This window comes from Osmia lignaria, chromosome 5, assembly GCF_051020975.1.
Source record: "Osmia lignaria lignaria isolate PbOS001 chromosome 5, iyOsmLign1, whole genome shotgun sequence".
In the NCBI taxonomy this organism is placed as follows: domain Eukaryota; kingdom Metazoa; phylum Arthropoda; class Insecta; order Hymenoptera; family Megachilidae; genus Osmia; species Osmia lignaria.
The window spans coordinates 11207902-11222937 of NC_135036.1; the positions used below are offsets into that span (position 1 = coordinate 11207902).

Below are 15036 nucleotides of genomic sequence, written 5' to 3' on the forward strand. Positions count from 1 at the left end.
GACCCGTACAAGAGCATCGGGGACAACACCGATCGGTGTGGCTGGATTATACTTACCCGAGTGCCGTTATGCTGGTGCCTCTGCATCATCAGCTGGAACTCCTCGTCGATCTTGGTGTATTTGGCTTCGGTGCGCGGTGTGAGATTGTACTCGATCGCGTCTGGCTCCGGACTTTCTGGAGACATGGCACCCTTATGTTCCTTCTTGTTGAGTGCCTGCAAGTGTCAGCAGACAGGTTCACGTGACCACACCGCCCGAGGGCACTCAACCTTCGCATGCACGTTAATTTAGCGCTAACAGCGGGACTAGCCTCCTCTAATCTCGCCTTTTCGTACGCCAATGGCCATCTCTGTGTACTTAACCATTCGCATCTAGCTGGTCGTGTGTGATCATACGGGACCGTGTCACGCGATAGTGTCCATGGACGTATGCGGATCTGGCTGTCTGTAGCACACACGACCATCACACCACGTGATGCTCCAAGTAATTAGGGGACCGGGTTTCTTTTCTTTGCCATCTTACTTTCGTTTGTCTCGTATGGAGTTTGTACGATCATCGTGGAAATAGTTCAACAATTTGGCACATTGATACCTTGGATAAGTGATTAGGGATTAGGTAAACGAGCAATTAATAAATACACGATCCTCTAATTTTTTGGAGCACCACAGAGTACGAAACGTATATATGTATAAAATAGTGTTTGAACATCGTTCAGACTTAGTTTATTCTACATTAGACGACAGTCGTAAAGTTACTTCGCTTCATTCTCTTTCCTTTCTGTTACTCACCGTGGCCAGTTAAATATTGCAACGAGACTCAATTTATTATTTACGATCAATGAACCAACGGCACAATTACTTTCCTCCGATCGATAATAGATACCTTTCTCCAACAACTTTTGTCATCGATACGTCTATGTAATGATAACGCATCTCGACGGTGACATTTAATATAAATTATAATGTAAATTTAATCACAAAATAGCGAAAATCAAAAAGAACAAGACAGAAGCACTGAGATAGTCAGTTCCTTCTACGAATTTCGTGAATTCATAGTCCTATTTTATGCATCATAAACATGTACCTCCAAATTTCCTTGAAAAAAAAAAAAGACAAAAAAAAGACAAAAAAAAGAATAAAGAGCCGGCAACACGTAATTCGTCCTTTACGAAACAAAAGTTTCTAAAATCCTCGTGATACGGAATATTCCGTCATTCCCACTTGTCTGTTCTCAAAACTTGAACAGCTTATTCGCTAATTCAGAAAACTCGTAATTTTCTGACAAACAAAAAGTAATTAATCATCTAAATTTAATTGCAATCACTGTAATTTTAAATCTTGTTAAACGTATGATTCAGAAACTCGTCTGGTATATTAAAATATTAAATAAATAAAAAAAGTGAAGAATCACGGGCTACTGATAATCTTACTATAAAAATGATAGTCCCGAAGATATATATAAAAAAAAATGTTTCGAATTATTACGAGAGAAAGATAAGAAGGAGCTTTGAAAATAATGTTTACACTCGAACTGGAAGAGTCTGAGAAGATAATCATTATAATTACGTTCGCATAATAATATTTGCCTTCGAATAATCACTTTTCAAGATCGAAATAAACGCAACTATCGTTCGCTAGTTTCTTCTTTGCCAATTTGTCCTTTTTTATTTTAAACTGAACGACTTAAACACATCGTGTGTAACCACTGCTTCTTCTTTTTCTTCCTCTTCTCCTTACGAAGGAGATGTGTATTCACCTTAATCGGCCTTGGAAATGCAGAGACACGTTTAAACGTACTCTAACATATTATTTAAATGAACATAAAACGAACGAGTTTTTTATTTTTTATTCAGGAGAGACATCTGAATTTAAGACACGTCCGTATGGTTCGCGGAGAAAAAGAAAAAAACTCTTCGATATCTAAAACGAAGAATCATGTACTCGAGGACAATGGGATGGAAAACTTTGTGCATTGAGAGAGAAAAAAAATGATTTTTCTATGTGTCAGTATCAGAAAAACAACACCATAGAAAATTAGCTATGGTGTTTCATACGTCTAGCGATGATTCTCACACGAAATTGTAATAATATGTAAATTTCAAGTTATGAATTAAAATTATTCTACGAGTAATTAACGATGAGTAAATCACGAATGTTTATGCAAATATATGTTTTTATAAAATATGTATCCTCTCCAAATGATACGAAGCATTATCCTCATTCACATATTTTGCATATCTTACACGCTTTCAACAATTTATTCCTCATAGTTTCCATATTTTTTACACTTTCTACCATATTATAAATGCATAAGAATTCAGAATTTACCCATCATTGATTAGGCGTAGAATAATTTTTATTAAAATTTCCATACCGTTGCATGCTCTTTATTTTCAAGAATTTCAAGAGTCTGAAGACCTCAAGGCATTCGAGATTTTTTAGGATTCGAATACAATTGAAAGCGATTTCAAATTTTCTCCATATCAAAAACGATTATTTACCCCATGCTATCTCCTATTTTTTCTCTCTCGCACTATGAAGGGATGGAAAAGTTTTGTTGGAATGTTGAAAATTACTTGTGGAGAAATCGGCTCACCTCGATGATATTCTTGTTGGTGAGGGACTCATGGGGTTCGTTGTACTCGGTGTACTTGAGAAGAACCTTGTCCATGTCGGTGCTGGCATACTGATACAACTTGTTACTCGAACTGAAGATAATCAGGGCGATCTCGCAGTCGCACAGTACCGACAGTTCGTACGCCTTCTTCATCACCCCGAACTTCCTTTTGTTGAAGGTCACCTGTTTCGAGAAACCAAATTCGAAATCATTCACATTTCGATGACCGAAAAGAACTCGTTAATCACCGGCAATCAGATTGGATACGAAGATAATGCTTATCAATGAAAAAGAGATTTTTCCCGAGTGTTTATTTTGATAACGATATCAAACAATTAACCTGTTCGCTGTATATTATAAAGTTATGCAGTGTTTGTCTGGCAAAAATGATCGGTGAAACATGTTCTTGTTATCGTATTGATCAAATTGATGTGTAAATACTTTAGTATAAGTATTCGATGATATACGCGATATCGATCGCGTATTTCGAACACTTTATCGGTGGGTGTGATGTAATATACATTCGATGGTAGTTGACCTTTTATTTTGATTTCTTTGGTAATTAAACAAGCACGCAGTGTAACGCTGAGTAAATGTTATATAATGGATAAGATCACTCTACATTAATATGTGAATCATTGCTACAGTATGATCTACTTTTTGATTAGCCTTTAATACGTTGATTGTTCATCGCACTTCTTTTTTCTTGAATTCAATGATCATTATTTCGTTAAATCATAAAGGAATACCTGACGATTCCGTTCGTCCGTGATGCGCGAAATTTGAATCTTCTTCCGACCCATTTTTGTACGGCGTTGTGGAGATGGGACAGCTCTTCGGAACCACTGGATAGAATATTAAAAACACTGTAACAAAAAGGACAAACGGTATTGTTATTCGTGCGTATTTAAATTTTAAACAGAGAAATGAAAGCCCTTAATTTTTCTACGTGAACGTTTAAAAAAAATGTGAGAAAAATGTAATCATTGGAAAGAGGATGTAAACGAAGCGTCCCAATGTCCGCTTCGTTGAATTTCAGCTTGAAATATTGCCGCGCCTTTTGAATCGGCGGCAACTTTCGAACAAAAGGGCGCGATTTCAACCGGCGTGAAAACAAAAAGGACCGGCCCATAGAAAACTAGAGTGCGAGAGGTGGAGTGTGTATCGTCCTACGAGTTCCCGACAGAACTGGACCATGCGTCCAAGCCTAATGCGAAACATACAAAACACGTGTCTCGTTTTCACGTATCGATTAATGTCCAGCGTACAAGTGAAGTATGTACTTCGATAATGCATGAAATTCGATGGAAAATAACGAGTATTCCTGCTTTTCATTCAACCCAACATCGTTCTCTGCTGTCTTTTAATGTAATTAAAAAAGCATAACGATTGAGCTGTACGCAAATTTTTGTTCTTTTATATGCTATCAGTTTATCGTTCAAATTGTCGTTTAATTTTAATCAAATATCGTGGGATCAGAGCGATGATCCACGTGGCACTCAACGCGTTGAAAGCTCTATAATTTAATATTTTCACGAATAAACGTATAAATTCTATTGAAACACAGAATTCCATTGGTTGAATGTATATATTATATAGAGAGGGAGCAGTTTAATTCATTTATTGGGGTTAAATTCGAATATCCTTTGTGAATTGGACAATTCAATGAACGATTCTCTTCGTGATTCATCATCACCCCTTATTGTTACGTTTACGGTTTAACTAACAATTCTTTCAAAGCTTTTTGTTGTATTTAATATTATTAACTATACATTGTTTCTGAAGTTTCCTTATTTATTTAAAATGCTAAAAACAAAGCAGAAATTCCGCAAACGCCGGTAAAATTAAAGAGGCACAAGGCGTAGGTAAATAATAACGACGTAACAGCAATTAGTACGGCGTAAATGCGTAATAAACGATCGATCGTTTTTCATTTTATCGTCGATAATTAACGTACGTAATAATCGACTTTGTCGCTCGAGTTTTCCTCAAAGTGTACAACAGGGTACATTGAGTTACGTTGCACGACCTATCCCCGTGCCAATTAACCGTTTGAGTGCCGTGAACGATTTCAGAAATACCTTCGATTGTGCTTTTTCTGTTTTATGGCGAAATGTATTAAACAACAAGATCACGGATAATGATCAAGTTGTTTACGATTTTTTTTTGTGAAGAGAATACATTAAATGAAATGAGTGTTAAGTTAATTAGTAGTACATCTGTGTAACAAGCTAAAAACTTGGGATAACACTCGTAAAAGCATCCTCTAATGTATGAAATAACGTGACGATGATTAGTGCAAGATATGTGGAATAAAAATGAAAAAAAAAAAAAAGTGTACAAGTAAGCAATATTCAATTCAAGAGCAAAGTTTCCCGACCAAAATGATTGCAATGGGTTTGCTGTTTAACGCTCTCTCATCTTCAATTTAAATTATACACCCCATTATCATAAAGGACAATTGCTGCGTACGTTACTGGTAATCAACGATTAAGTTGCGGTAACGCAATGTCAGCGACAGATGAGCAGAAAAGTCGAATTACCTTTGCCACCAGACACGATTAGATATGCTATGTATCTTGAAAGGATGATCACGAGTAGCTCGCTGAGTTACATTAGTTTTATCTAGGGTTTTGCCCGCGTAAGTTATACAATTAAAAAAATACAGAATTCCCCGAATCGAATATCGAATAACAGATTTTATAAATGAAATTTCATTCACTGTAAACAGAAAATTACAACGTGCACTCGGTCCACGCGATAAATCATAAAATTCAAATAATCCAAGATTGGATTCGGGACGTAAATCGATAAATCAAAGTGTATTCTCTATGGAATAAGTAAAACTAACAAAGTTGCATCAGACTCGAACGTTTCAACGGATCGATTCGGTTCGATTCGATAGATCGAGTGTGGGCTGTCGAGTCGCGGTTAAATTTTGAGTGCCGCGGGACAGCACTCTAGTAAAAACATTGGCTTTAACGTCGTTCTAATTCTAAGCTCCATCAACTATATTTACCGAAGCCCCTTTCATTCATTCCGAGCACGCGATCTCTCGCTATATGAATTAACGCGTGTTTCACGGGCAAACGTTATTTTTGTCGCGACTATCTTGTGCATCGCGAAATTATGTTGCACCCTCGACGATAATAATTATATCACACTCGTGGATCCATTGAGTCTGATCGAATCGAAAAGTGATTCCGATATATCGCCGACGCCGGTCAACCTCTAAAACACGCGACTGACACGATTCACGGTATTTTTTTTATTTTCAATATTAACAGATAAGATGCCGTTGATGAATTTTATATTTTATTCAAATAAAAAGATAGAAGCTGAATCGATCGTTCGATCGTGCATGATTCGTATTACGAAACTCTCTACACGATTATTGGGCATTGTGCAGTGGAAAAGGGACGAAGTCGAGCGAAAAAGCAATAGAACCGAAGCTTCCTTCGCTGGTGACAATAAAAGTAACACATAGACGGCTAGAGTAAGAGAGATGTCTCGTCCGATCGAATTCGGTTTATTATACAAGAGCATAGAAGCGAGGGTCAGCGACCAGCACGTATTTCTCTATACACGTCACATTTTGCACTTGCGTTAAAATAAACTCTATCACCTATAATACCGAATATCTTCTATTCTATAGTCAAGTTGAAAATCATCATTTTCCTTCTTCTAATCACATCTACAAATGAACATCGGATACTCAATATTTAAATATTTAAATTATTAAACTGACCGCCACGCATCTTAGAATGGATCGCAAAGAACGACGCTTAATCTCGGGGAACTAAAAGACTAATCTTGTCCAGTGCCATACAACATATTAATATAATATAATGGTATTAATAATTCTTCGAAACATTATTAATGCTAAGAGCGTTACACGTTACTTAGGTTAAGACCCAGATGGAATACTTTAATTTGGTGTATCAAATTCGATAGGAGCGGCAATACATGGGTTATGATAAGACGAGCTTTATCATATTTAAACCATGCTCATCACGCGTACTTGGTATATATCACGATACGTTGAACTTTGCCAAACCGCTTCCTTCGGTAGTTCTGCAACCGGACCGACATTATCTCGATATCACGAGGTCGATTTGCTTGTTGATACATCATGCGATTGTGTCGTTTGCAAATAAAAAAATACATCAGCGAGGAAAAAAACGAAAATATGCGTGTTAGAGGACATTGAAACTTTTTTGAAGATTCGTGTAATTCTAACTACATGACGCAATAGAAAAAGAAATAAAATGAAACATCAATAAACGTTAAAAAAAAGATTACAATTTGTATCGCTGAAAATAGTATTCATTTGTAATATATTACATTAATAACCTAAACATAATATTTCAATAAATTATTGTTGATAAACAATATACAACTGCACAGTCCGTGTCTGATAACTCACCAATTTGAAATGAACTCGATCAGTCGAACATCTCGATGGCCCGTTCACTAATCGATCGATCTTCTCGCGTACACTAAATCGATATCAAAACAAAGATGGCGGAGATCGCGCACTCTTCACAGATGTTTTTATCACAATATAGTTGGAGAATCGCGTTCAGGCACTCGGTTATGTACGATGTCTAATAATCCACCAGTCTCTATGTCTATAAAATTTCCATGGATTTTTTAACGAAAATTTTGCCTGGTAAATGTGATTTTCTTTCAAATGCGTTACGATCACAGACGATGTCCGGCGGGTTAAGTTTATTTTCAAATCCACATCCTTTCGACAAACATCGAACTAAAGATTCATGGAACAGCCTCCATCTGTCACAAAACAGTTTACTTTGGAAACAGGCACGTTTTTCAAACTCTTGAAAACCAGCCAGCATCTAATTTTCATTCGTACGTGTGCACATCAGACGATACACGTAGGATTTATATATGTATATACAATATATAATGTAATATATATGCAAGTATGTACCGAAAGTGAGAAAATATGATTATCGAGAGGTTAGCCTAGTCAAAGGTGCGAGGAGAAAAGCTCGTTCTCCAGAACGGACGTCAATGGTCCCGCGATCGATATCTCCCCACTAACACCCTCGCGAAAGGTACAACTTTAAGATCAAAACAAAACTTCTCTTTAAAACAATTACGTAGAAATACACAAGTTTTTGGCACGAATCAACTTGCACTCCTTTCTGGCGATTGAATCAACACGCGTCACTTGATTCGCACGCCGGATTTCATCGGTTCGTCAAACACCGGACAAGAGCCAATCACGTATTCGATTCGTAACAACGACGACAACACAACTTCCTTTCGATCCTCTTCTACGTCTTTTTCTTCTTCTCCTTTCACGTACTTTTTCCTTCTCTTCTATAAACGTGATATCGATGCTTGATCACTTTTACGAACCGTCTTTCTCGTATGCAGTAACGTGCACGATCGTACGAAGAAGGGATTTCTTCAGGATCCAGGCTAACCAGGAACCAATGTTAGCTAGGTTAGAATATCCTGGTTGACTAGAAACGATGACTAGAAACGCACGTTCTTTCTTAAAATATTTTTCACGTGCGGTGAGCCGTCGATTTGCACTGCTCCGTAGAAGATTCAAATTTAGAAGCGTCGTATCGGATGGTAAAAAAGCGGGCCGCGCGCCTCGACCAGTTCGCGGTCGAGCCTGAAATAAAGATTTGAGGAAGTCGCGTGGAGAGCACGGGAACGAAAGAAAGAGAGAGCACGAGAAACAGAGAAGGATGATAAAAGAGAGGAGGAGGGGGTCTGGCCGTGTTGCACATACCAGTCGGTCCACCTCGTCTCTGAAGTTCGCCTCGGCACGCCGAGCTAACGTCGACTGAGGTTTCAACGCTGATTGGCTAATGCCGAGATCGACGTCAGACGCCGACTCGCCAATTGCGCGACGCTGACTGCGCCGCGCATGCGCGCTACTTCCAAGTAGAATAGTCCCGCTGGCATTTTAGCTTCGACCGCGGATGAAGCGACATTCTTTCCAATTTTGTGTAATGATACTTAATTGTTAACTGAATTCATATTCATTTTAGGGTATCGTTCGTCCTAAATTATCCTAACGAATGGGAAACCTTAATCTTTCAGTATAAAATCCCAAAAAATTATTTGAGATTAATAAAAAGATGTTGGAATTCCTTATAAATAGAAATAGAAAATGTTGTATAATTTCGATATTATTGTAATAATTTCGTAAAGTATTAAAGTGATAAAACGTGTATTATTTTCACAGCTGAAGATTTCAAGAGTACACAAAGTTACCGAAATATGAGCCCATTCATAAACTTTGTTCGTAAAGTTTAAGTCCAATCACGTCATAGTTGGTGTAAATTATAATCGCAGAAGGTTTAGATAACCACGCATAAAAGTGGCATCTTTACACTTTATTAATATTTTTCTGCACAGAAATAACACTTTGTTAAAGTATTTAACCAACGTGTTACATTACTGTCTCACTAAAGTGCACGATCATGGATAGAAATAACGACTGTATTATAGAAAATTTATATTTACTAAACTATGATTATCGATTAGATAACGTGAGATTTTCTTTTTTTCACGTAATGTGACATCGGGTCAGTATAATAAAATAAACTCAATCAACTGTTTAAAATAGAAAACCAAACAAATTGTTCCACACAAAATTTTATAAGGAGTTGAAATCATCGGATTAGTTAGTCACACGCGTGCATGTAGTATACGATATCACGCACAATGAGAACATCGTCTTTACGTATCAATACCTCGATGCAAGTACAGTGTGTGTACCGGTATAAAAGTCACAGCTGAACCAACAGCCTGTACATACATATACAGTAGGTAGCTTGTTTATTGCAGCGTAAACCGTCATCAGATTTTTAATTCCATGCATTTTGTCGTTATACGCGAGTCAGCAGGCGTTACATGTTACAACTTACATACCATACTTCCGTTCAGTTATTATAATCCTGCTGTTCTCCTCATCTACGTTTTCGTTATATGATCACTCGAAACGAGTTACTTTATTAATTTCATCGATGCCACCCATATGAGAGTGACAAAATTGTTTACAGTCAAATTTATGTCAAATTTACGTGTAATTCTGCACACATATATAATCAGAATGCAAAAAGAAACAAATTGATTTCTTTTGCTGTTTCGTAACATCGTTCGTATGCCGATTTAAAAGGCGCTTTTTTATGATACATTCGTACATATAGAATGAAGAATAAGAATAACAGTAATAATAGTAATCTTCTTCGATACGAGAGATCATTAGGCTATCGAAATGTTCTCAGGACTCACTTAAAGCGTTTCAGTACTTAACAATTGCATGTATCACGCTTTTATCTGACTAGCAATCCACCAACGCCCCTCTGAAAAAAACTTTTCATTTTCACAGATTTTCCAACAATACCTACTTAATACGTACCTAATTTCGACTGATCTTGAATTTCAAATTTACTTTGTGACTTTTATAGCGTATCAACTCTCAAGTTCAATTATTTTAAATATATTCCTGTGAATAAAAACTTAGAAATTGGCCAGAAGAATGAACGTTATCATTCGAAGAGAAAAACACGGATGTCAGAAACAAATATTCTGATCTCCAGCAGAATTGACAAGGCGATTGATCAAATATTCGCGGTGAATAGGTCGAGTTGCCGGTAGAGAAACACGGAGGTCCTATCTTCGTAGACTTATCAACTAGAAAATTCGAGAAGATAAATAAATATTAAACGACAAATCGAGACGTCTGATGGCTACTACCCTCTCAGTGACTAGATTTTATCCGACAATAGTCGTGGAAAATGAAATGAAATCTCCATATTCTACGACAATAAAATTCACTACCTTTCCGCATATTCTACCGTGGAGAAATCGAAATTAAACACCGGAAGGGTTAAATACCATCCTAATGGATCATCAGTAAATTCTTATCGATGCGCTCAGATTTTCAAAATTCAAAGGATAGAAGCTACACCGTGGGACTCTGGTTCCCGTGTGAGAAAGAGCAAATGGAACAGGAAACGGACAAACAATGAAGGAAAGGCAGTCGAAACGAAGAGTGTCAAAATGTCCCGTCGAATCATCGTCTGGGCGAAAAAATCTCCAGGGCAAAGATGCTGGCAGCCAATGGCTGTCGATATTTAACGAATTATCCCAGGTGCGGGTAAATATAAATCTACTCCAGGTCGGATCGTATGTATTATGCATGAGCTGCAATGTAGCTGTCCCCCTACAGAGGTCGGATAACCTAACCCGTCGAGAGCCGGCAAGTGTTCAATATATCCTAGCCTATCGATCTCGTCGACCGAGCGCGAAAAGACGCGAGAAACGGGACATAGATAAGTAATTAATATTCTCCGGATATGGATAACCGACACTCGCCCCGTTACGATGGAACCTGCTGTGTATACGCGTGCTTACACGCGAACCGCACGGAGAATATAGCGGACAGGATGCAGAGAGACACATGCTTTCCCATAGGGAGACCCCGTATCGCGCGTCTCAGACACCAACTTTCTTACGACTGTATATCTCTTATCGGGATTTCAAGATTTTTCTACGAAACGACATATTCAAAAATCTAGAACAGGGATACTAGGTACAATAGGCGAACGAAAATGAATACCTAATTATTGGTACACAAGTCAGTCTCGGCAACGATGACGATGCAGGTTGTTTAAACGCTCAAATATTATGTAGCAATTGTGCTTGCAACAATGGATAACATGTCAAATTGTCAATTGACAATTGAATTCGGTTGAATACAAAATTGTAAGCTACTTTTGTGAAGGCACACCGATACATTATGCATTCTGTAGCATGCAAGTCTACGGGAGATACTTTGGATAAGTTTTTACATGAAAAACTACGAAAGTCTTGATGTTTTAAAGACAACGTTTAGATACATACGTCGTATAACAATGGTATGGAAAAGAGAAGGAAATGAGAAGATAGATCGCGAAACGATAGAAGAGAATATATTGAATAAACGTCAGGGGTGGCAAATTGCACGGAACTAGAATAATTGGTTCGGTGATATGCGGTTCATCACAATGCCGATTATTTCGCGAATAGTTACAAGAACCAACGTCTATTTCCGTTTCGTTTCTGTCATTCTCGATACGATTCTATTTACGAGATTATGGCTGGATCGACCAGGTCACACGGTTAAGCGTGCCTTCAGCCGCTAATGAAGATCGACATCCCTAGATTTTCCTGAAGAATTTAATATTAGATCGCTGCGCGACAGATCGCACTGCCGTTTCAGTCGCCGAATCGAATTGAATCGAATCGATTCCAGTCGGCTAAAGTAATCATTTTCAAAACAGAATAATGCAAATGACCAAATTATTGTTTTTATAATAACACAGGTGACAGTGATTAGTGGCAATGACTAATATTAGTAACGGATTAATTGATGCACATTACGCTTTCAGTTCTATAAATTACAAATATCGAAAAGGAACAAGTTCGACCTATCGACCTCATGTTTCATTCCCTTGTTTTTTATTTTCATCCTGCAAAACGTGTTTAAGTCAATTATGTAAATAAGTCTTATTAGTTTAATTCCCTCACGCTCTAAATACTGATCGGTTTATTCATCACTTAATAAAAAGACTTTAAAATACGTTCGAATGTAAAGGAAAATGAGCTGAAAAGGTAGATATTCATGAATAGGTAATATTGTCACGATAATAACGATAATAATGATTGGTCGAATTTAATTTCGATCACTTGAAAGACATCGATCGAATTGATTACATTCGCCTAATGCATTTGAAATTAACCGAATACTGATACTGGAGTATCGATATCGGTATTGGTAAGGGAATAGCAAGAAGAAATAGCAAAGACGAGTAAAAGTGGTGAACTTACGGGATATCCCGTAGGATGCAACGGGGTTTCGATCGCATGGCGAATACGGTGTCCCATGTAACCCTGTGAAAAAAAATACGTGCGCCCCGGAGAAAGCGGGGAAAAAGCGAGGAAAAAAGGGAACGGTTAACTAGACGCGGATACCTTAGAGCACCGTGTAAAAGGGATGTCGGCCCTCGTGATCTCCTTTTGCTCGACGGTGCGAAGGAAAAACAATGCACGTAACAAATACCTTTGGAGAGCATCGATCGATGGAATATCGGGAGACAATATGTGTTGTACCTTAGGTTAGATATGTACGAATACGAGCCGATGATTTTGCGTTTTAACTTCAACCCTCGAGCGACGGTAGCCGGGTCATGAGTGAACCAAGGATGGATGCAGGATGTTTTTGACCCAGCTACAGAAATAAATGTATAAAAGATCTATTCGTCAAGCTTATATCATATTAACGGACTCTGTTTTGGTGGCAGTGGTTGTTGATAGAAAATTAATAAGCTTTAATAATTCGTTCAGAATTCAATGGTAATAATAAAATTATAGTGCGAGAACCTTGACAGTATCGATTATTCCTTTCAATTTTTAGTTAGAATTTAGTTAGAAAGTGACAGTACTATAGCCATGAAAAAACTAACTTCTAAAAACAAATCCGTTCCTACAACAACATTCTCCAGATCATTAAAATGAATCTTTAAACACGACAAAAAATCCTACGAGTAAGAAGATGGCCTTGCCGTTAGCAAAGTCACCATCGAAGAAAGTTAACTTCCCCTTGAAGAAGAAAAGTCTGGCTGGTTGAAGGAAAATACCAGGTGGCCGCCAAACCGTCTTGACTCCGGCAAACTTCTCCTCGACTTAACGGCTGCTTCTGTCCCTCTATCCACGACATTCGAGGTCCAGGCGTCTGCTGCCACACCGGATATCCGCTCATCCTGGGCCACGGCTCGAGAAACATCTTGTTCCGACACTGGAAAATCTCTCCCGCTTATAAAATACGAACACGTGTCGTTCTCTACCCCTCGAACTTTCGATAAGTACTCCTAGAGATCAACAGAGAACACAGGCTGCGAGCAGCGTTCCGAGAGAATTGAATCAACGTGTTCCAGTTATTCGAATGATCCACCTCGTCAACAATTCCTTTAACAAAGAGGAACAGATTTCATGAGTTGGAGATAAACTCAGACTTCAGGGAAAACTTTACACATCCTACCATCCAGATGATCCATCCGACTGGACGATCCATCGACATAAGCTTCATTCGCAATCAGCTTTTTCAACGAAGCAGCTCGCGTTTCATGGTGAACCGACAAGAGCCGCCATTTAACCAAGGCACGTGCGATCTGCGCACTTGGCACCAGACCAAAAACGAGAGAGAATGAGATCAAACTCCGACCTGACGTCACCAGGTGACTCGTACTGTGAAAATCGAACGAAATCTCGGGTTGCTTCCAACTACACTGCACCCCTGTATCAGTTTGGTGGCGGTGCATAGGGGAGCAACAGGTTCCTTGATCCTATGGGGGGAGGGATGAAGCCCTTTTGACCATCAACGAAACCTTTGCTCGATCGAAAAGATTAAAGAAGCTTAGGATTGCTATTTAGAAATATATAAATGCTTCGTATCGAGCTTATTAAAGGGGTTAATGCTTCTATCATGATAATATCAATATACAATACTTTTGTAAAGAAAACTTTCGAAGAAAGTAGATATACCTTGCTAGGCGCCTCTTTAAAAAAAAAAGGGGGTAAAACACGATCATTATAAGAGATTTCAAGGTGGTCGAGTGACGAGCTACAAATTGATCCTCATTCACCCTTCTGTGCTCGCGAGCGCGGCAAACTTACCCTGAAATAACTCTTGCAGATTATACGAGGTGAAAGAAGATAAAACGCGTGTAAAGAGGCTAGTGAAAGTGCGAACTAATTTAACGTGTAAACTACTCTTGGCCTTTACTTCGCGCTAATCCATTGCACGAAACCGATCGATTTTATTCAGCTGAAGAAAGAAAAGGAGGTCGGCTCCGGTATATTCGATTCGTAGAAATATTAGAACAAATACGTTGACGAAGACGTAGACAAAAACGTGGACAAGGTATTCGTCGTCGTTACGTACGATTTGGACGATGATCAAGGTGACGAGCCTCGCGCAAAGTGATTCGAATGACGAGATTCGTTGATCTACATTTATAGTATGCTAATTGATGAACAGTGTAACTTTCAGAGTGTCATGATCGCAGTAACCTTCGTCGTGCATGCAGCTTCCATCAGATTCACCTAGCAACGCGACTGATCCCACGTGCGCCCATGTGTCGCAGAGTATGATGAAAAAACTTACGTGCAAAGGTATCGAATAGCCATAGTTGATATCGCGTAATCAGGAGACGAACGAATCCTCTCGGTATCGATCGCGATCGATCCAGGATAAAGGACACAGAAGTTGATGAGCCGACAGCGTAACGACAACTAAAACCGTGTAAGTTATCGTGTGGCAAACAGGTCTGATTTTAGTCCGCGAGAAAGAGCGATCGAGCCTTTCCGTCGTGTCGTCGTTTTCGT

General features: G+C 38.5%; 1 protein-coding gene across 8 annotated transcripts in view; it reads right to left on the minus strand.

Moving 5' to 3' along the window:
• Mef2 (myocyte enhancer factor 2) overlaps nt 1-15036 on the minus strand; it is a 40311-nt gene that overhangs the window by 11846 nt on the left and 13429 nt on the right. For 3 of the 8 annotated variants that reach the window (XM_034325576.2, XM_034325577.2, XM_034325579.2), the window contains 3 exons: nt 3366-3482; nt 2596-2799; nt 57-215 (listed from right to left, as the gene is read on the minus strand). In XM_034325576.2, coding sequence (XP_034181467.1) covers nt 57-215; nt 2596-2799; nt 3366-3419 — 417 coding nt within the window. In that variant the 5' untranslated portion in view covers nt 3420-3482. Of the gene's footprint in view, nt 1-56; nt 216-2595; nt 2800-3365; nt 3483-7042; nt 8287-12480; nt 12506-14815; nt 14966-15036 lie in introns of those variants that run through there. The other 5 variants (XM_034325582.2, XM_034325580.2, XM_034325578.2 and 2 more) reach the window with 5 other exon arrangements.